Here is a 21,252-nt window from a genome sequence, read left to right as displayed (position 1 = left end):
TTCAATTTGCACTTCTTGCAATGCCACTGGAAGCGATATCAGGCTTGGTGAAGTGGCTATGGAGAGTTGCAGTTGCACTTAGCCCTTCTCTCGTTATATTTGACAAACTTCGTCTTAAAAGACCGTTAGCTCGCAATTCTTGAGCTCTAAGCACTAGGGACAAGCCAATTGACGGCTCAAGATCCCGGAGATCTGTCTGGAGATCGTTGGCGTATGGTGACGGTGCTGTTGAGTTGACGGAAGGAAGCTTTACTATACGATGGGGTTGATCAGGCATAGAAGGAGACCTGCCACAAGAAAACCGCGATTGATGCTGAAAGTTAACGTTGTCCAGGTTCAAAATGTTGATCTGTTCAAGGATTTCAAGTGTAATCCCACATGCGTCATTACGACGAACTCGTTGTACAGTAAGAGAACGAGCAAGCTTAAAAGTTCAAAGACAAAATGGAATGAAACGTTGAAAATGAAATTGCCGTCGTCGCCGCAATCAGAGTGGGTCAGAATTGTCATCTACGATGCTCTGCCAACGGCTCCCGCTGTGGCGATCGACGGAGCTGACGGGGCAAGCAATAGCAATGACTCGACAACCAGCTTAGGCGCTCAGGGTTACAGCACAGGCGATCCATCGCGATCTAACTCGCAGATTAGCTCTGCCTCCAGCAGGGGCTCTGAAAACAGTTATCTCTATGTCGGAGAAACCAAGCTGTCGCTCTTGGACCTATTTAAGAGACGGGATACAGTCACGAGCTATAGGTTTTCTATCGATCCCACATGGTTTAGGATATATGACAAAAGACTGCAGAGGCAGCTGAAGGATAGGTCGGAGCTGCCCTACGCTGTTGGAGAAGTGCAACTGGGTTTCAAACTTTCTACGTCTTCTAAACATCTAAGCACCATACAGGCGTATAACCAGTGGAGAAATAGTCTACTGGGGGCGTTAGAACACAAGCGGTCTCTGAAGCGAACCCATCCCTCGAGATTCTCATCATTATACCATGAGAAGATAGATCACAGCACTAGCGAAGAAAATTTCCACGATAACTACGACTTTTTAGCATCGAAGGATAACGACGACGACGTTGAGTCCCGTGTGGACTACTCGGACAATGAAGTGTATGACCAAGATGAGTTCACCAGCGAGAATAACCTTTTTTCTGATATCATCTCTCTTGATAGTGATGAGGCAAGTCTGGTCGACGACGAAGATGTGGTGGAGAAGGATCTCGCATCGATAGTTCCAGTACTGGATGAATACGAAGTTGTGGATCCCGATCTGATTTCCAGCGTTTCGCACTTGTCTCTCATAGAGGATGAGCATGATGACATTGACGACGATGAAGATGACGACGACGATATTGAAGAAGTTTACGAGAATGATGCCATTCCAGCTACCCACATCACAGACCTCAATCAGGATATTTATCGTGAAAGCTCTGCAGACCTTGAGGATGAGGATGAGCCCGATGATTACGAAGATGATGAGACAGATGATTTTACCGTAAAGCATACCGGAAGGCGCTTACCAAGACTGCGCCGCACCCGCCGCTCGAACAGAATACCTTCACATTTCATAACCCCTAGTGGTAATTACAAGCTATCGAAAAAGCAGCACGCATCGGGAGTTGTTTTCTTAGAATTCCGAAATATCAAAGATCTGCCGTCTTTGAAGAATAAAGTTTCTCGTAGAACATACGAGATGGATCCTTTTATCATTGCAATATTCGGCAGACGGGTTTTTAAAACGTCATGGAAGAAGCAGTCTTTGAATCCAGTTTATAATGAATGCGCAGCTTTTGAAGTGTTTCCTGATGAAACGCATTTTGGATTCCATTTCAACGTGTTGGATAAAGATTCGTTTTCAGCCAATGATAAGATAGCTCATTGTGACCTTAGCTGGTCTCACATGATCGCTAAACAAACTCCAGAGAATGATTGGGCGAATTATGATTTGCCTTTGTCATTGACCGTCGAGCCCCAGGATTCTAAAAGCCCGACCTTGTCTCTCAAGATGAAGTTCGTGCCTTATTCTATTCTGAAGAAATCTTTTTGGTCAAATGCATTAAAGATGCATACTTCTCGTACTGAGTTCGACATAGTCGACCTAACCTTGTATTTGGATAAACTTGGTTATTTCACGGCTGACGAGATCTGCGAATTTTTCAATCACTTTGGTAAGAAACCTTGGGCCGGTGAAACTCTATCCAATGTTCAAATTACAGAGTTTTTACAGAATTGGAAAAAATCTTCCGGTTTCAAGAACGTCTGGAAATGTCCTAATTGTTCGCACTCCTGTAAGCCCACTCGAAATATGATGAACACTAAGTTGGTTTTGGAGAACGATTTGATCACTCACTTAGCAATCTGCAGCTTCGAGAGTGACCGCAAATTGCTAAAACCATCGTATGTGTCTTCGGACTTTGCTTCGAAGAGGTGGTTCTCCAAGGTCTTGATCAAGCTGACTTATGGTAAGTACGCGTTAGGTTCAAATAACGCCAACATTCTGGTCCAGGACAGAGATTCCGGCATAATTCTCGAGGAAAAGATCAGTGCGCATGTCAAGTTGGGGATGCGAATTATCTACAACGGTAAGGGCAAAGAGTCGAGAAAATTTAGAGCTTTGCTCAAAACATTATCCATTCGGCAGGGCAAGAAGTTTGACGATCCTGCTTCAGTCCGCCAAATCGCTCCTTTTATCAAATTCCATTCTTTGGATATGACCGAGTATGAGGAAACCTCTTACACGACATTCAATGATTTCTTCTATAGAAGATTGAAGCCAGGGGCAAGGAAAGTGGAAGGCGATGGTAAGATATTCGTGTCGCCAGCAGATTCCAGATGTACTGTCTTTTCTAATATCCATCAGGCCAAGGACATATGGATCAAAGGTACTCGCTTTTCTTTGACCAGACTCACTAAGAATTACAAGCCTGATATATTCAATGACCGTTCGTGCAGCATAATGATCTTCCGGCTAGCGCCGCAGGATTATCACAGATTTCACTGCCCTTGCGACGCTACAATCGGCAAGCCGGTATTTGTTGACGGACAATATTACACGGTTAACCCCATGGCAGTTCGTAGTTCATTGGACGTGTTTGGTGAAAACGTCCGAATGGTAATCCCGTTAGAGTCACCAGAGTTTGGCACATTGCTCTTGGTTCCCATAGGTGCCATGATGGTAGGTTCGATAGTACTGGATCGCAAAGAGGGAGAGTTTGTGCGTCGCGGTGAAGAAATGGGTTACTTCAAGTTTGGCGGATCAACAGTTGCAATTGTTATCCCTTCAAAGTCCATTGTACTCGACGCGGATTTGTCGAAGAACTCCGCTGATGGGATTGAGACCCTCGTCAAAGTCGGCATGAGCGTCGGCCACTCACCCGTCGTCGCAGAACACAAGAGAGAGAAGATCAAGATCACCAATCCGGCGCAAGTGGAGAAAATTAAAAGAACCATCAGTATTAGCCAGGAGAATGCCACCTCACTGAATAATGCACCCTGGGAGTATCAGGCATTAAGAAATATTCTGCAGTCGGAATATGGAAAATCAGCAGTCGAATCTTCCGCGCAGAATGGCACATCACCCGGCGAGCTTCTTCCTCATCCGTCGTCACCAACTAGCTCTTCTACATCTACGACTACAGTCTAAGCAATTTTTGGCATTTCATCTAGCATATTATATACATCTTTAGTTGAATTCGGACTTCAATTCGAATCTGGTCGAAGTTATGGCAGTTTCCAAATTTTTGGCTGATATCGAGGTCTTCGAGGTTCGCGCAATATCATGATTGGCATTATAACGTAGATCACTTTGACAGAGGCACTGGTATCTGGCAACTGTCTGGGAAGCTAAAAGCACAGCTCGACCATGGATTCATTACTTAGAAAGTTCAAGTATGTTCAATCAAATATTCATTTAAGTGTGAATGGAAAACTAACAACTTCTCCATTATATGAAGTGACGAACGTCCAGAGGACTTGAATTCAACGACAAGGGTAAAACTTCAAGAAGATCATGAGCAGCCAAACGCATTTGACGTTGATCTCAGCGATAAGCTCTACGAAGACCAATATTATAAATTGTATCACCATCGCCTCACGGTTCTCAAGGACCGTGTAAGAAAAGAGTGCCAAAGGCGATGGGACGACGGTTTTACTCTAGATGGCAAGCAAGTTGAGATGAAGGCAAAAGTTTTGGATATTCAGGGAAAAGAACCATGTTGGGCGATTGGAACTGTTTACTGCGAGTTGAAGTACAAGCCCAACATCTTGGAAGAGGTAATAAATGACGTCTATCGAGCTCCCGATCTAACCAAAAGCTACACTGATCCTGAAGGCAGTGACGAAATAATGTTGGAAGATGAGAGTGGGCGGGTTTTGTTAGTTGGTGAGAACATTAGAGCTACTCCCTTCATAACAGGTGCAGTCATCGGCGTACTGGGTATGGAAGCCGACGCTGGAACTTTCCAGGTACTTGACATTTGCTATCCGATACCTATACCTCAAAAACCTTTGAGTCTTAGCCCAGGGCGCAGTGCGGTAGCGGGAAATAAGAAGATCGCAGTTGTTTCTGGTCTTAACATTAGCACAACTTCTCCGCGTCGTTTACTGAAATTACAGTTATTACAAGAATATCTCACTGGCAATCTATGCTCACCCGAACTGATCTCAAACATCGGTAAATTGCTTGTATGCGGAGATTCCTTGTCGTTCAAGTTCGACACCAGCTCAAGCGGTGAGCTTGTGAATTGTCTGAGTACATTAGGAAATTTCTTGAGTAATGTGACCCAATCAATCCCCGTGGCTTTGATGCCAGGTGCAAAAGATCCTAGTAATAGATCTTTACCCCAGAAACCGCTTCATAAGGCGCTATTTAGCCAAACTCTTGGAGCCCATCTCGAAGAGGTGAACCGAGATGTTCTCAAGCTGGTTACAAATCCTTATTATTTCCATATAGAGGGTCTGGAGATACTTGCAACGGCAGGCCAGAGTATCAATGATATTTGCAAGTATTTGATACCTAATCAAGGCAGCTCACAAGAGGAAGATACGATCGAACACAGGTTGGATCTCATGGAGTGTACAATGAAGTGGCAGAACATAGCACCGACAGTACCTGATACGCTATGGGCCTATCCCTTTCCAAGCTCGGATCCTTTTCTGCTAGACGAATGGCCTCATGTGTACATTGTGGGTAATCAACCAGGCTATGGATTCAGAGATTTAGATGTGCACGGAAGGAAAATAAAACTGATATCTATTCCCGTATTCAGCTCGACCGGTGATGTGGTTTTACTAGATCTGACGACCTTGGAAACCGAAGTAATCAATATAGGAGCATAATAACCGTTCCTTCAAAGTTTATACAGGCACTATTCACAAGAAATTCTATCATAATATCATTGTTCCCTGAGAGGCTTTCTCTGCAGCGGCACTGGTCTTCCTCTCTCATTCGAGCCTCGGCCATACAAATCATCCGTACCCACTTTGGTAAATGCCACTGACCGCCTGTCTAGTGGGACATCTATGCGGTCAAGAAGTCTTGCTGCAAGCGATGGAATGATTGGCTGGCACAAAATGGACAATATACGTGATGCCTCCATGCATGCATAGATTATTACGTCTTGCTGGGGACCTTCTTTGGTCCATGGTTTAGAGTCCTGGATGAGCGTGTTAGAGAGATCTATCACAGACCATACATTCCTCAGCGCCGCTCTCGATTCGAAACGGCTGATGTATCCGTCCATTTTCTCTGAAATCATATCAAGTTCAGTAAATAGCTTCTGTACGGCCTCTTTAAGCATCTGGTCGCCATCGAGCAGATTAAGTAGAGTCTCGCGATCCATCGAAGCGAACGTAGCAACAGCACGCTGTAAGTTAAACTTGGCCCCACAGCATCTGTTAACCAAGTTTCCCCACTTTGAAACCAGTAGCTCCCTCGTAGAATGCAGTTTGTCCTCTTGGAAATTGTTATCGTCTTCCAGCTGAGAATTCTCCAGAAGAAACCATCTCATCGCATCGCGACCGTAGTGATCAATCATCAGCAAAGGATCAACCACATTCCCCAAGCTCTTGGACATCTTGACCCCGTTCGACAGCCAGTGGCTATGAACAACGATCTGCTTCGGCAGCGGCAATCCTGCAGCCATCAGGAAAGCGGGCCAATAAATGGTGTGAAACTTGATGATGTCCTTACCAATAACATGAGTAGTATTCCGCCACCATTCGGCGGAGCTAACCTCCAAATTACCGCCCTCATGACGTAGCGCAACTTCAGGGATTGCGTCTTGGAGTATTGCGTCTATACCACCGACGGAAGACACATAATTGCAGAGCGCATCAAACCAAACATATACCTTCTGCGATGGGTCTCCCGGGACATCAATCCCCCATTTTAGCCTGGAGGAAGGCCTTGAGATCGAAATATCCGGCAGACCGCCCTCTTCCTGCAGCTCTCTCAGCACTTGCAGTCTCTTGGCACTTGGATCAATGAATCTCGGATTCTCCGTAATGTACGCTACCAGCCTCTCCCTGAACGCCGACAGTTTAAAGAAGTAGTTGGTCTCGGTATGATAAACTACCTCATTTCCCGTCTCGGTGTTGATAAACTTGTCTGCATCCGTCCCACTCCTCTGCACCTTGGACTCCGGATAGAAGGTCTCGTCTGAGACAGAATACCACCCTTTATGCTCTCCCCGATAGATGAACCCATTGAGGTCACACAGCTTCCAAAGCTTTCGCACATTCTCGACATGATCTGCGTCTGTCGTCCGTATAAATCTCGTAAACCGTATATCTCCAGCTCGGTCCAGCTTCACAAAGTCCCTGCAAAGGTTATCGACGAATTCCCTGGGACTTGCGTACCCAGCCCGCTCACTTGCCGCCTGGATCTTCAAACCGTGCTCGTCGGTACCCGTAGTGAAGAGCGAGCTGCCTTTCTTGAACAATTGCCATCGATGGAACACATCGCACAGTAGACTCGAGTAAAGATGACCCAAATGTGGCCTGGCGTTGGGATAAAAGATGGGAGTGGTGATATGAGACACCTGCGAATGCAACCGACGATGCCAAGGCCCCCATAACCGCATTTCAGACCTGCCTCCCACGTTTTTCACTACAATGGCTGTTTCGTTAATAGCCTTACATATGCTAACTGAAAAGCTCAGCTCTACTCTACGACACCATTAGCCAAAGAGCCAAGGAGGATACTGAGTGCTCGCCAAGCCTATACATTTCCTTTAGCCCAATGTGGTAATCTCGTTTGTCAAACGGTCGAAGAATTCGTTATTGTGTGGTCAGTGATCTTCTTGAAGAACGCTGTCGAGACGTCGATTCCTACTGTTTCTCGCCATTGGAAGCTCTCCCACGCCGAGGCACATGGGTCCCAATATACATGGCACTTTGGTTGCCAGCACAACGGCTGCCGTTGATGGGTCTTGGCATTCGTAATTGCCAAGCCTTTGCAAACCGCACGTGGAAGTATGCGGTATCTGTCAAATGCTAATTGCTTGGCATCGATGGCTATTGTGAGCTAGCAGTGGAGGCGACGTTTCCCGTGGGATGGACGGACAATTGATTAAGTATCATGGCTGGGAATTGCGGGCTCTGCGTCTCTTTCAAAGGACACTGGAACGTTCAAGCAATGATCGATGGATTGTAGGTGGAAATCCTCGGAGATGTGGCGTATTTAAGAGCCAGAGCTCGATTGACTGGGTGTTTGGCGTAGTAGGATCTTTGCCCGGCGAACTACAAGATGTCTGCTGTGAAGGAAACCATTCGATATGACGCTGAGAAAAGACAACAGCGTGTGAACGAGCCAAGAAAGCAACAGCTGATCCACATCATTGCGCTTGTTGCATCTGGGTTTGCTTTGATCTCTGATGGGTATCAGAACAATGCGATGTCGATGCTGAACAAGTTGTTTCCTGAGCTGTACGGGTCCAAAGCGTACAGTTCTAAGGTTTCTACTCGGGTCTCGAACGCGTCTTTGGTCGGGACTATCATCGGGCAAGTTGGCATGGGTATTGGGTGTGATTACATAGGCAGGAAATCGTCTATTGTGTTTGGTACTGTTCTGTTGGTCGTTGGTAGTTTGTTATGTGCGGCTTCGCACGGGAAGACCGTCGATGGTATGTTCTGGATGCTCACGGTGATGAGAGGCGTGGTCGGCGTTGGTGTCGGCTGTGAGTATCCATCTGCATCTGTCAGTGCGAACGAAGCTGCTAATGAATACACTAGAAAACGCAGAGGTGGGCTGATGGTCATGGTCACTAACTTGCCTCTGTCGCTGGGAGGTCCGTTTGCATCCATTGTGTTCTTGATCGTATATTCCATTTGTGGTGAAAACCACCTGGAAGCCGTCTGGAGAACCATGTTCGCATTGGGCTGTTTCTGGCCGCTTTCCATCTTTTACTTCCGCTGGAAGATGGCCACCAATGAACTTTACAAGAAGGGTAGATTTCAATCAAAGATTCCGCTATGGTTGATCGTTAAGTTTAACTGGAAGAGTATGCTTGGTACTTGCGGCGCTTGGTTCATGTACGACTTCGTCACTTTCCCAAATGGTATCTTTAGTGGTACGATCATCGCCTCAGTCATTGGTGACTCCAAGGACTTGAAAAAAATTTGTGAGTGGAATCTGTTGCTTGGCGTGATTGCCATTCCTGGAGTGTTCCTAGGTGCTTATCTATGTGACAGGATTGGCCGTAAATACACTTTGATTTTCGGTTTCTGTGGTTACTTGGTATTTGGTTTGATCATCGGCTGTGCTTATGAACAGCTGTCCAAGATTGTCCCCTTGTTCATTGTCTTTTATGGTATCATGAACAGTCTAGGAAACGCGGGACCTGGTGACATGATGGGCGTCACTTCTAGTGAATCTTTCCCAACTGCCGTTAGAGGTACACTGTACGGTCTTAGTGCTGCCATCGGTAAAGTTGGTGCCGTCGCGGGCACTCAGTCGTTTCAGTCTATCAGAAATAAGTTGGGACCTCGTTACACTTTCATCATTGCAGCCTGCTGCGGTATCGCCGGTATCCTCTTCGCCTGGATTTTCATCCCACACAGCCGTGAAGAGGATCTCATGGAGCTGGACATAAAGTTCTACAATTACTTGGTTGAGCATGGCTGGCAAGGAACGATGGGATTCGACGCTGCAAAGGATGACACGACCGTCTTCTATGAAGATGAGAACAGCAACCACACCGGGTTGAAGGCTGACGTGAACTCCGAAAAGAAGGATGAAAACATTACTACTATAGAATCTCGTATCTGATACACGGATGTCATTTGTTTTTGATAGATATATCTAAATAGTTACTTTTGATTAAACTCTGCTCAGGCATGGCTAGACGAATATGGCCATCAAAGCAAATACGCTATAATAAATCATGAGTGGGTATGCGATTAAGGCTCTTGCTCCGTGTAGTTGCAACAGTGAGTTCAGAAAAGCAGACGATGACAAAGTGCTCCAGCTAACAAAGATGACACCCAAGAAATAACCTACCTTGTTGTCCAACGAGCAAAAGATCCCAATGAGTGACAAAAAACATAGAGGCAGGAAACAATAGCCCAAGATCGATGCCGTATTGAAGAATTGCAGCTTAGTTGGAGATGATGACTCGTTATTGCTCATGAACTTGGACAACCCATGCAAGGATACGGTACCAAACAATGCAACTCCGTAAATGTATCCAAAGTGCACTCTACCTGCCAGCAAAAGAAACAAGCCAAAGAGAAGGAAGAAGATCAATGGACCTGCCAGATCAGAATCACTCAAAATCTCATCCGATAGGGCCCCTTTGCTATTTACAGGATTGAATGCAATCTTTGTCTTGGTGATAATATGATCAAAATTGATTCCTATTTCTTCTAACAGTGGTGGTTCATGAGGAAATCCCTTTGTAGATAAAGCGTTTAAAATACCCACTGGCAGAGGATCGGGGGACACGGTCATCCCATCGTTTCCGCTGCCCGCATTTGATGGCTGGCTCTGAAATGACATAGAACCTTGAGGGAAAGCGAATTGGCTAGAAGGCTGATAAAAGCCTCCGTTTGACGCACCCTGATTGTAAAATGACATGGCGTGAAAGACCAATAAGGATTTGCCAGCAACTGCGGTTTTGTAATGTCGAGCCGTTGACCTTTGTCAGTAAGAAACTAGCGATCTCGCGCCAGCTTATTATCTCTCTCACGTACAGCGAAAAGGCAAAACAAAGCAGTAATCGAGTACTATTCTGCTTAAGAGTTGGAGTGACTCGTAAACGTAATTTAGATGCTGGAGCACTGCTTATACTACTAGACACTTCGACCGCAGCAAGGGGAGAAAATGGTTTTTGTAGGTGTAAAAAAATTCGACAACTGCAGGACTCGAACCTGCGCGGGCAGAGCCCAAAAGATTTCTAATCTTTCGCCTTAACCACTCGGCCAAGTTGCCAAACAAAATTTGGTGTTAATATTTGAATCACAAATTAGTATTACCACTGAACTTAGTCATTAGCTCTTGAAGTAACTTAAACGGTAAGTTAGCAAGATCAAGAATGAATCTATTGATACTTACTTCTGTTAACTCTAAGACTAAGTGCAGATGAATTGCCACTTGGATCTAACCTAGCTGCCCTCCTATTTATACGTTACAATTCCACATTGGATTCCTCTATTTGAGTTCCATTGATGAACCTTCTGATTCGCAACAACTGATTATGTGTAGCATACTCGTCTCACAATCGTCAGACCACCAGTGTAGTACTGGAAGCTGGACCATAGGTATCATGCCACGGTTCCTCCGTTATCGCCTCGCATAGCCAACAGATGGTAGTCTGGATTTGTCTTGGTCAGACCACTCACTTGGACTCACAAGCCTTGTTTGGGTTTGAGCTTCATTAGCTCAACTGAAGCTTGTATCAGCTCTAGATACAACATCTTCTCCCCCCGGGGTTCCCTTGAGATTCATAGAGTTGCCTGAAGTTGGCAAGCACGGACTTGCGTATGTTGTCAGGGACCTCGGCGAACTCCAGTTCGGAATATTCGACTGTTATTGTCGGGTCAACGTCCCGCATACGACATAAGTAACCATGATGCGTGATGCGTAGTATGAATTCCAACAAGCGCTATAACCTCACTGGCTCTCTGAATGCGTTCAAATGAATTTCTAGGTCTCTCTTTCGGGTATGCATCTGGACGATAAGTGAATTTCGTACGTTAATAACCCTATGCGCCTTCTTTAAGAAATCTAAATCAAGCTCATATGCGTTGTCATGTAGACTCCCACAAAAAGGCGCATAGAGTTATTAACGTCCAACACCTAAAGATGTTTATATTTCGCCCGGAAGCATACCCGAAAGAGATGACCTACCCACCTATGAGTTCACCCTAGAACATCTCGCAGGTCCTGAGAACGTAGTTGCAGATGCCATCTCCCGTGCGGTACACGTTGTAGCATCTGAACTGCCGGCCTCTCTGAATCTGGAACAATGGAAATTGGATTATAATCCGACCCACTATGTAGTGCTGCTCTAATCCACATGAAAGAATTAACGAGACACAACGTTAGAGCCCAGGATATGTCCGCTTTCCAAAGTTACCAGAAGAAATTCTTACTGTCGGAAACCTTTCCATGCAAATATTCCTTGACCAATGGGTTAATTTAATACAAAGACCGTATTGCGCTATGACAAGCGTTACTGTGTACCAAATGCCAGAATCCACGAGGTCCTAGAAGTTTACCATTACCATGCACTTTTTGGCGGACACTATGGTGAGTCAATCACCTATGGTAAAATAGCTGAAAAGTTCTATTGGCCAAAGATGTTGTCATCAGTCCGAAGATACGTCAAAAGTTGCCTGCATTGTCAGATTATGAAAAACTCTCGACAGCATAAACAAGGACTGCTATTACCAGTGCCCATTCCAGAAGGGCGATGGCTGGACATCTCCATGGACTTCGCGACGGACCTCCCGCGCACATCCCAGGGACACGACAGATCCTAGTTGTTGTATCCAGATTCTCGAAGAGAGCCCACTCCATACCATGTCGGAAAACACTGGACGCTCGAGGTGCTATAGAGCTCGCGATGTCATCTTCGAACCCATCCCAAAACAGACGGCCAAAGTGAGCGAACCATCCAAGACTTGAACAGGTTGCTTAGAACGTACACCAATATGGACCATTCCCAGTGGGAAACTTGATTACCCCAGACCGAATACGTGGACAATTCGACCCCGTCAACGTCATCCCGACGCAACCGTTTGCACTTGACTGTGGTTACACATCTCAAGCCATTTGGGGACACACATTTAACGCCCCGACCGCTGCCAGCAGCTTCAACCGGTATGGCTGCCCTCCATAGTGGATTAAGTATGGTCAATTGAGCTGGCTCTGGCAACTTTAAAGGCTGAGATTTAGATCATCGTGTACGTTGTGGCAAGCAGGCTGAAATTTAGACTATCTATAGTGAAAAGTTGGTATATTGGCTCGATGAGCAAGAATAAACGCCATAGATTGCGGTGAATTTGTCACTTATCGTTCGTTGGACCGTGAAATCACATCAAAAATGGGAGTTGTTGACAAGATTCGTGCCATCGAGGAGGAGATGGCCCGTACGCAAAAGAATAAAGCTACAGAGCACCATCTGGGTTTACTGAAAGGTAAACTGGCTCGTTACAGGCAGCAGTTGTTGGCTGATGAAGCTGGAACTGGCCGTGGTGGTGGTACTGGATTTGAAGTAGCGAAATCCGGGGATGCAAGGGCGGTACTGATCGGCTATCCTTCTGTGGGTAAATCATCGCTTTTGGGTAAGATTACGACAACCAAGTCTGAGATTGCTCATTATGCGTTCACGACGTTAACCTCTGTTCCTGGTGTGTTGAAGTATCAAGGTGCGGAAATACAGATTGTGGATTTACCTGGTATCATATACGGAGCTTCGCAAGGTGCGGGACGCGGTAGACAGGTGGTTTCGACTGCGAGAACTGCAGATTTGATCATCATGATCCTTGATGCTACGAAAAGTGAGCATCAGCGGGCTTCTCTGGAGAAAGAACTTGAGGCCGTCGGTATCAGGTTGAACAAGGAGAAGCCCAACATTTACTTCAAGAAAAAGGAGACAGGTGGTATCAAAATAACTTTCACATCGCCAACACGTAGCAATCTAACTGAAGACGCAATCAAGCTGCTTCTTAAGGACTACAAGATTCACAATGCGGAAGTGCTGGTCAGAGATGATCAGTGCACCATCGACGATTTCATCGACGTCTTAAATGAACAGCACTGCAACTACATCAGGTGTCTGTACGTATACAACAAGATAGATGCCGTGTCCCTGGAGGAGGTGGACCGACTGGCCAGAGAGCCGAACACAGTGGTGATGTCGTGTGAGATGGATCTCGGCCTGGACGACGTTGTCGAGGAGATATGGTACCAGTTGAACTTGAGCCGTGTTTATACCAAGAAAAGAGGCATCAAGCCAGATTTCAGCGATCCGCTCGTTGTGAGAAACAATTCTACAATCGGCGACCTGTGCCATAGTATCCATAGAGATTTCAAGGAGAAATTCAAGTATGCGTTAGTATGGGGATCTTCTGCAAAGCATTCACCGCAAAAGTGTGGACTAAACCACAAGATAGACGATGAAGACGTAGTTTCCCTATTCACTAAGTAATTGGAATGCCATTGTGCACGGCGTGAAATGGACACATATCGTTGGGGGATGGCTACCAAACAGCTTCAAGAGTATATTCGAAGACATAAAAGAGTGCGAAGGTCTCGGAGGGATTTTTAACTTTCAAAAGTCATTGGAGTTCAGCCAGAAGAAACATTTGTTGAAGAAAAAGATGAGCTCGACATCAGTTGTATAATTTAAAGGCAACTGGATGGGACCTGAGGCGGGAGGCTTCTCACTAAATTCTATCTGACACCACTTTGCAAGGGAAAATCTCGCTGTGACAAAATTCCTTGAGCGTGAGGTAGCAGGGCAGAGCGGGCAACGTCCTTTGAAAGCTCTGTAAACACAGAGCTCCCCGATCGAACAAGAGGTTTCTGTCATGTCCTCAGCCATTGTTGTAGCGCTAGATCCCTTCGATTATCAGAGCAGCTCCAGGTGCCCAGGTGAAGGAGATACACATGTGCTTTTTCTAAAAACGAGAGATGATCAATGCGTCGCTTAATTTAGAATCGCTAACAGATTTCCTCGGTGAGCAGCTGTGATGCAGCTAGCTAAAACGCCGTTACCTGCTTGAAATCACACACAAGCGTGCTGCGACCATACCTTGATATCCCTCTGCCGATGTCTGCCAGGATCGGAAGCCTTGAACGCGTCGAGATTCGCGAGCGCAATGTCGGAGCAGCAAGCAGAAATTCCCGTTCGTGTCACAGAGAGCATTATTGTTAGCGTAATGGAACTGAAAGCCAAGCTGTTAAAAATCGCCCAACTTTTGTATACAATGTCTTGCGTTTAAATCTTATGACGCGGTGAAGAGCCATTTAATATCACGGCTAGGTTTTCCATCGTCAATGATTGCTAGAGATGACATTAAGTAATTCAAGAATAAAGGTTTGCTTTGCGCATCGTCGTTGGTTTTGTTAACTGTAAGTGTGAAGATGGTCAGTCAGGTGGCAACCATTCATACTCCTTTCCTGAACTTGGTCAGTCGGTTTATCTCGATAACAAGTCTAAAAGCCTTGAAAAGCCCGTCATTTGCCAGGACATCTATTGGGCAGAAGATGGGACGTCTGTCGTCACGGTTGGTGAGTGTTATGAATCTGAAAGTTCTTGATGTAGAAATGTAGAACTCTCAACTTCGCATCAAATTATATGGTTGTTTGGCCGAGCGGTCTAAGGCGCCTGATTCAAGAGTCGGTTCGATTCTTGTGTGCAGCAAAACTGTGCACCTCGGAATTCTCAGGTATCGTAAGATGCAAGAGTTCGAATCTCTTAGCAACCATCTTTTTTTGATTTCTTTGAAAGACAAAATAACGCGTTCAATTATTTCGTTTACGCGTCGCCGTTTCTTTTCGCTTCAAAAGACGCGTCGCGCAATCGCTAATTACGAAAAAGACTATATACGACCGGGAGAAAATCACCAGATTTCCATTCCTCTTTATTACGTAGCAGCCCTGTTATTCAAAACAGCACTATCTTAGCAGCAGACTCTGCGAGGATATACAACCTTAAACAAATGACGATAATCTAAGCGTATTAGCAGCACCCGCATCTAGCCCTTCCCACCCTATTGTAGTCGTTCAGTGAGATCGAATGATTGATTGTCTTGAGTGATCCAAAGTTAGATCGCAATTACTAAGGCTGATTTCCAGTCAGTCGTGCCCTTCTTTCTTGTAGCCCACTTTTTCTTTTAGATAAATTAAACTCAGAATTCCCTTTTTTTTTTCTTCACCCTGGTCCGTCGTATTCAAAAGAGACAAGAAGTTAATTGTTCGAAGATCATCGAATCCACTTTCCGTCTCTTACTTGATCGTGTGTTAAGGTCAGAGATCATAGACACGTTTCATCTTTTACGCAACAGAAACAATGGTTAAGGAGACACCATCTAAGGTAGCGGCTCACGCTCTCTCGGATTTGGAATTGAAGGACACTAAGAATTTGGGCTCTACTTTGGAGAGTGTTGCAGAATCCAAGGAGAGTGAAGAAGATCTGCAACTGAGACTTTCGAAAGCAGCACAAGAACATCGGGCATTTCTGAAGTCGCACCATGTGCATCGTCACAAGTTGAAAGAGATGGAAAAGGATGAGCCGTTGCTGGTGGAGAACAAGCGTAGGTTTGTGCTGTTTCCCATCAAGTACCATGAGATCTGGCAGGCTTACAAGAGGGCAGAGGCTTCGTTCTGGACAGCGGAAGAAATCGATCTTTCAAAGGATATTCATGACTGGAATAACAGGATGAACGAGAACGAGAGATTCTTCATCTCGAGAGTTCTTGCATTTTTCGCTGCCTCCGACGGGATCGTCAATGAGAATTTGGTGGAGAACTTCAGTGCGGAAGTGCAGATCCCGGAGGCGAAATGCTTCTACGGGTTCCAGATCATGATGGAGAACATTCACTCTGAGACATACTCGCTGTTGATTGACACTTACATCAAGGACCCAAAGGAAAGCGACTTCCTTTTCAATGCGATTGAAAACATCCCCCAGATCAAGGAGAAGGCAGAGTGGGCTATCAGATGGATCCAGGATAGTGAGTCCATCTTTGCAGAGAGATTGGTGGCGTTCGCCGCCATCGAAGGTATCTTCTTCTCTGGTTCGTTTGCTGCCATCTTCTGGCTGAAGAAGAAGGGTCTAATGCCCGGGTTGACTTTCTCCAACGAGCTGATCTGCAGAGACGAGGGTTTACACACCGATTTCGCGTGTCTGTTGTTTGCTCACTTGAAGAACAAGCCAGATCCTGCCATCATCGAAAGAATTATCACCGAGGCCGTCGAAATCGAGAAAAGATACTTCATCGATGCATTGCCCGTCTCTTTGCTAGGTATGAACGCCGACCTCATGAATCAATATGTCGAGTTTGTCGCTGACAGACTACTGGTGGCTTTTGGAAACCCCAAATACTTCAAAGTGACAAACCCCTTTGATTTCATGGAAAACATCTCTTTGGCCGGTAAGACCAACTTCTTCGAAAAGAGAGTCTCTGACTATCAAAAGGCTGGTGTTATGGCCAAGAACACCAAAGAGGACGCTGAAGGCGACGCTTTCGCCTTTGATGAGGATTTTTAATACACTGAACATCGACGTGTTTATTATATAATAGATAGTATTTGAATGATGCAATAGTTACGCAAACCGTCCAGATATTGCGCTCAGTTATTACCACGGCCAGTATACACACGATATACAACATTCAGGAAAGCAAAAAAATGGGGCGAGCTGGGAATTGAACCCAGGGCCTCTCGCATGCTTGTATGTTTTCATCCCCGGTGTTCCGAAGATTCGCCCAAAGCGAGAATCATACCACTAGACCACACGCCCTCCAATTTGTTGGAATTTTCTAATTCAAAATAGGACCTCATTGCGCTATTTTAACCACACACAATGAAAAAGCTCTCGTCACAGAGAAATTCGATGCTAATCGAAACCCGTAAATCAGAGCCCCCTAGCTTGAGCCAAGATCGTGCTTACTCCGTATTTACTCTTCAAGATCAATAGACAAGCGGTCCATGCTTGTTCTGACGGCCTCCTTTCAACAAATATCCAGATACGATAAGATACCTCTGGCATGGCCTTCACAGATCAGATAATGCTCTGCTAGAACACAAGACCTTTGAGAGTCACAAATGGAACACTGTCATGCTGTCAAGCAGCACTGTCATCCTGAAGACCCTTGACTCTGCTGGCTGCAAACGTTTCCCGCCGCCTATTAGCTCGTTGTTCCTGAGATACATCAGCAGTTCGGCCCGTATCTAAGAGCCGAAGGCATTTTTTTCAGCCCGGCGCTGTCAGTCTCCGCCTACGGCTAGAAGGAGCCCTGCGCAGAGTTCCGCCAGAAACCGTGCTAGAACCCTGTCTAGCGACAGCCCGCTCAGGGCAGGCTGGCGCCTGCCAGCACCGAGGGTTCCTGCTCGGCTCATAAGAACGAAGAAGATCCAGTAAGAAGACGAGGTAGCATTGAGTATTAACCGTCATGTCATGGCCAGTATGTTTAACGAATATTCTGGTAAATTCACTCAATGGGACGTATATATAGGTGGCATCGGATCTAATATCGTCGGAGTTTTCCTTTGCAATGTTTTGTGGGAAGTATATCAAGGTTAATGAAGAAGGTTGAAAATGACCGATGATGATTCGCATTCAATTCAGTCGTATGAACCAGAGGAACTATATGATAAAAGAGAACTGTCGCGTAGAAGTTCGGACGCCGATGGGCTGCATGGGGGTTCGATCATCTCGCGGACTCAGACACAGATCTCGCAGTTGTTGAGTGGGAACGCTGAGGATAGACAGGAGGTTTTGAATATTATAGACTCGCACAAGCAGGGTGTGGAAAGCGTTCTATCACGATATGAAACTCACACTCACGGTCTGGGGCCCGTGGAACCGATGTTAGATGAGGAGCGTCCGGAGAAATTCGTTGCGGCGCCGAATACCGGTACTCATGCGGAGGACAAGTGGCAGTATCCCGTGGACGTCGAGACAGGGTTCCGCATAGTGCAATTTGTGGAGGACGACCGCGATGATCCGCGCTGTTGGAACAAGAGACAGAAGTGGAATATCACGATACTTCTCGGTGTGGTCTGCTTCGACGTGGCGATGATGTCTGCGGTCATCACCGGAGATATGACATCACCGGCAAAGCATTTCGGTGTCTCGATGGAGGTGATGTGTCTATGTGTTTCGCTGATGGTGTGGGGTTTTGGTATTGGCCCGCTGTTTTTTGCTCCTTTGTCGGAAGAATTGGGACGTAACTGGGTGTACCACACTACTTTGCTAGTCGCTGTTGTGTTTATCGTCCCGTGTGCGGTGGCCAAGAACATTGGTACGTTGCTGGCGTTTAGATTCCTTGGTGGGATTGCGTTCTCTGCTCCGATGTGTTTGATCGGCGGCTCCTTGAGTGATATGTGGAGGAACGAGGAGCGCGGTGTCGCTATGTCCCTGTTTTCTGCTGCTCCATTCCTTGGTCCAGTGATGGGCCCAATCGTTGGATCTCTGCTCTCTGTCAAGGCTGGCTGGCGTTGGGTGTACTATTTCATGATCATTTTCAGTGGCTGTCTGTACGTAGTGCTGGTGATGTTCCTACCCGAGACTCATCACCAGACCATTCTGAAGAGGAGGTCAAAAAAGCTACGGAAACTTACAGGTGATCCCTCCTTTAGGGCCATCTCAGAAATCAAAGTGAGATCGCTCAAAGAGATTACAGAGGATAGTTTGCTGAGACCCGTGATTTTGCTGACTGAGTTGATCGTCTTCTTAATCACCCTGTACATGTCGATCATCTATGGTCTGCTATACATGTTCTTCTTCGCTTATCCGATGGTCTACAGCGAGGGCAAAAAATGGGGTGATATCAAGACAAGTTTGATGTTCATCCCGTTGGGGGTCGGCGTCCTTATCTCGACGGCAATCTCGCCACTTCTGAATAGGGACTACCTAAAGAGAGCTCAAAGATACCTAGATAAAGGAGAGTTACCGCCAGCAGAGCTAAGACTTATCCCCATGATGATCGGTTCCTGGTTCGTGCCAATTGGTTTGTTTGCATATGCTTGGTCTTCGTTCCCCCATGTCTCCTGGGCCGGACCCGCTTTCAGCGGCATGGCTTGTGGATTCGGGTTCCTGATGCTTTACAACCCAGCGAACAATTACATTGTCGATTCCTATCAGCATTATGCTGCTTCCGGTCTGGCTGCCAAGACTTTTGTCAGATCGATGTGGGGTGGTGCTGTGCCTTTATTTACCATCCAAATGTATCACAGACTCGGCTATGAATGGGCCACTACATTGATGGCATTCATTTCCCTGGCCTGCGTCGCCATTCCGTATCTTTTCTACTACTTTGGTGCCAGAATCAGAGAGAGATCAAGATACGCATATTCACCAGAAATTAATACAGTGAAAACAACTGTCAACGACGAAGAGAACGATAGATCTGCGCAAAAGGAGATGCAACAAGCAAGTCTGTCTTCTTAGTCATTATTACGCATAAATATAATAAAATAATGGATAATTTAACAAGATCATTTATTTGTGATGTAGGTTATCAGTAAGACTTGTGAGATTTAACCGTAGCCAAAGTAAACATAAAAAGCAGGCAAAATGATAAACACAAGACGAAAAGTTACGAAATGGAGTATGGCAACCGATTCGCCTAGCATTGACCTAGAGGAATCGGCTAATGATGGTTTCACAGATGCCGTTAACGGTGGAGGAGATTTTCCAAGCTCAGATGACGATAGCAGTATGAGCGTGCACGATAGCGATGCTTTGCGATTGGATATTTTGGAACAGCCCAAGCAAAAGCAACTGTTTTACCAGGGAGATGAAGAATCGGAGTTGGACGGTGAAGTCCATCAACCGCAGCCGTTGGTCCATTCTCCCATTCAGAAGCATGTTCGATTTAACAGCCAGCGAAGAAAACAACCTGATAGCGAAGAGGACACGTCTCCCATGCATCCTTGGGAGTTCAGGAGAGTAATACGGAAGGAATTCAGAGAGAAGCTACCCAAGAATTACGAGATCAAAAGATGGAGGAGGCCGTCAAAAGCAATGGTGAACTCTGTGATCCAGCTTCTTGAGACAAATGTCGAGTCCTCACTGCGACAAGTACTCAAGAAGTATACACCTGAACTGCAAGCAATTGAGCATACGGAAAACGTCGATAAGATTTTCAGACAGAAACAAAGCATCATGAATGATATCATTTCCAAGATCAAGAGCCAGCTTAAGAAATCGAAGTTTCCGTCACGAATATCAGATAGAGAACTTGAAATTGAGTATATTGTTTCCAAGAGAAAATTCATACAGAATCGATACGCAGAAGAATTAATGAATGCCGAGAGGCTCGAAAGAGAGCTGCTTCGAGAGCAAACGTTGCTTAATGAGCTCAAAGCATCATGTGAGGCTGTTAAAATGAACAATAGGACTAGCCTCACTAAAGGCCTAATGGAAAACAATCTGCATCCCAGCCTCAACAAAGCAGTGGAAAATGCCTACGGGCTTATTGCCGATCCTTCCGGCTCACAGGTCGCAGGAACTCTGTACAAGAGAGATGTCACTGAGCTGAATCTCAAGCTAAAAGATCCGATAAAAACGTCACCAAGCCAGGAAGAGGCAGCGAATCTTTTGCCTGGACTGAATAAATCTAATCAGGCATCCGCTGAACTGTACAATAATCTATCAAACTTCGCAGAACCAGAGTTACAAGCGATATTTCAAAGGCTCTTTTCAGGTCGCCATGGATGTTGAGAGTGAAGGCTTTGCACCTACAGAAAAGCTCAAAAAGCTTCTCATCCATGAAGCATGACGCTAAGGTGCATTAGAATGAAGCTGGAGTGTGATGCGATGAAGATCAGCAACTGCTCGAGGACAGTCTAATTTAACGAATGCTCATTAAGGTGGGCGTATGTAGTGATTAGTAGTAAGGTAAGCGTATTTTGGCAATAGGAATATGGCGAAGTCAGACCCATAATATAGTTAGGAAGCTGATTCACCACGGCCATCTTCGGTTGTTTCCGACTCTTTGTTCAACACATCTGCATTGGAAGCATAGACACTTTTGATTTTGATTAGCGAGCTCAACAGCTAGACAAGGAGACCA

The 21,252-nt window shown here is 45.8% G+C and overlaps 9 protein-coding genes and 3 non-coding genes across 12 annotated transcripts; 8 read left to right on the top strand and 4 right to left on the bottom strand.

Moving 5' to 3' along the window:
* Positions 1–259: 259 nt before the first annotated feature.
* PSD2 (phosphatidylserine decarboxylase 2) lies at positions 260–3,646 on the top strand (the record flags this gene model as incomplete). Its single annotated transcript, XM_037284332.1, has 1 exon — positions 260–3,646. One exon carries the CDS (start codon positions 260–262, stop codon positions 3,644–3,646), a length of 3,387 nt encoding a protein of 1,128 aa, XP_037140228.1.
* Positions 3,647–4,176: 530 nt separating this feature from the next.
* POL31 (DNA-directed DNA polymerase delta subunit POL31) lies at positions 4,177–5,340 on the top strand (the record flags this gene model as incomplete). Its single annotated transcript, XM_037284331.1, has 1 exon — positions 4,177–5,340. One exon carries the CDS (start codon positions 4,177–4,179, stop codon positions 5,338–5,340), a length of 1,164 nt encoding a protein of 387 aa, XP_037140227.1.
* A 56-nt stretch (positions 5,341–5,396) lies between these two features.
* On the bottom strand, positions 5,397–7,085 carry MSM1 (methionine--tRNA ligase MSM1; the record flags this gene model as incomplete). Its single annotated transcript, XM_037284330.1, has 1 exon — positions 5,397–7,085. One exon carries the CDS (start codon positions 7,083–7,085, stop codon positions 5,397–5,399), a length of 1,689 nt encoding a protein of 562 aa, XP_037140226.1.
* Positions 7,086–7,750: 665 nt separating this feature from the next.
* On the top strand, positions 7,751–9,271 carry GIT1 (Git1p; the record flags this gene model as incomplete). Its single annotated transcript, XM_037284329.1, has 1 exon — positions 7,751–9,271. One exon carries the CDS (start codon positions 7,751–7,753, stop codon positions 9,269–9,271), a length of 1,521 nt encoding a protein of 506 aa, XP_037140225.1.
* A 72-nt stretch (positions 9,272–9,343) lies between these two features.
* YIP1 (transporter YIP1) lies at positions 9,344–10,078 on the bottom strand (the record flags this gene model as incomplete). Its single annotated transcript, XM_037284328.1, has 1 exon — positions 9,344–10,078. One exon carries the CDS (start codon positions 10,076–10,078, stop codon positions 9,344–9,346), a length of 735 nt encoding a protein of 244 aa, XP_037140224.1.
* A 272-nt stretch (positions 10,079–10,350) lies between these two features.
* On the bottom strand, positions 10,351–10,432 carry HG536_0Etrna10S. The gene has a single exon. It is a non-coding gene; the product is annotated as a tRNA-Ser (tRNA).
* Positions 10,433–12,548: 2,116 nt separating this feature from the next.
* RBG2 (Rbg2p) lies at positions 12,549–13,655 on the top strand (the record flags this gene model as incomplete). The annotated part of the gene is made up of 1 exon (XM_037284327.1): positions 12,549–13,655. The coding sequence occupies one exon, from the start codon at positions 12,549–12,551 to the stop codon at positions 13,653–13,655; it is 1,107 nt and encodes a 368-aa protein (XP_037140223.1).
* Positions 13,656–14,809: 1,154 nt separating this feature from the next.
* HG536_0Etrna12L lies at positions 14,810–14,937 on the top strand. The gene is made up of 2 exons: positions 14,810–14,848; positions 14,893–14,937. It is a non-coding gene; the product is annotated as a tRNA-Leu (tRNA).
* Positions 14,938–15,521: 584 nt separating this feature from the next.
* On the top strand, positions 15,522–16,721 carry RNR4 (ribonucleotide-diphosphate reductase subunit RNR4; the record flags this gene model as incomplete). The annotated part of the gene is made up of 1 exon (XM_037284326.1): positions 15,522–16,721. The coding sequence occupies one exon, from the start codon at positions 15,522–15,524 to the stop codon at positions 16,719–16,721; it is 1,200 nt and encodes a 399-aa protein (XP_037140222.1).
* A 142-nt stretch (positions 16,722–16,863) lies between these two features.
* On the bottom strand, positions 16,864–16,973 carry HG536_0Etrna4P. The gene is made up of 2 exons: positions 16,937–16,973; positions 16,864–16,900 (listed from the first exon to the last, which is right to left on the bottom strand). It is a non-coding gene; the product is annotated as a tRNA-Pro (tRNA).
* A 798-nt stretch (positions 16,974–17,771) lies between these two features.
* HG536_0E04580 (MFS transporter) lies at positions 17,772–19,625 on the top strand (the record flags this gene model as incomplete). Its single annotated transcript, XM_037284325.1, has 1 exon — positions 17,772–19,625. The coding sequence occupies one exon, from the start codon at positions 17,772–17,774 to the stop codon at positions 19,623–19,625; it is 1,854 nt and encodes a 617-aa protein (XP_037140221.1).
* Positions 19,626–19,751: 126 nt separating this feature from the next.
* On the top strand, positions 19,752–20,900 carry OKP1 (Okp1p; the record flags this gene model as incomplete). Its single annotated transcript, XM_037284324.1, has 1 exon — positions 19,752–20,900. One exon carries the CDS (start codon positions 19,752–19,754, stop codon positions 20,898–20,900), a length of 1,149 nt encoding a protein of 382 aa, XP_037140220.1.
* Between the last annotated feature and the right edge of the window lie 352 nt (positions 20,901–21,252).

Source organism: Torulaspora globosa, chromosome 5, assembly GCF_014133895.1.
Source record: "Torulaspora globosa chromosome 5, complete sequence".
In the NCBI taxonomy this organism is placed as follows: domain Eukaryota; kingdom Fungi; phylum Ascomycota; class Saccharomycetes; order Saccharomycetales; family Saccharomycetaceae; genus Torulaspora; species Torulaspora globosa.
Note: the sequence above shows the minus strand (reverse complement) of the source record. Positions and strands in the feature narration are given on the sequence as shown.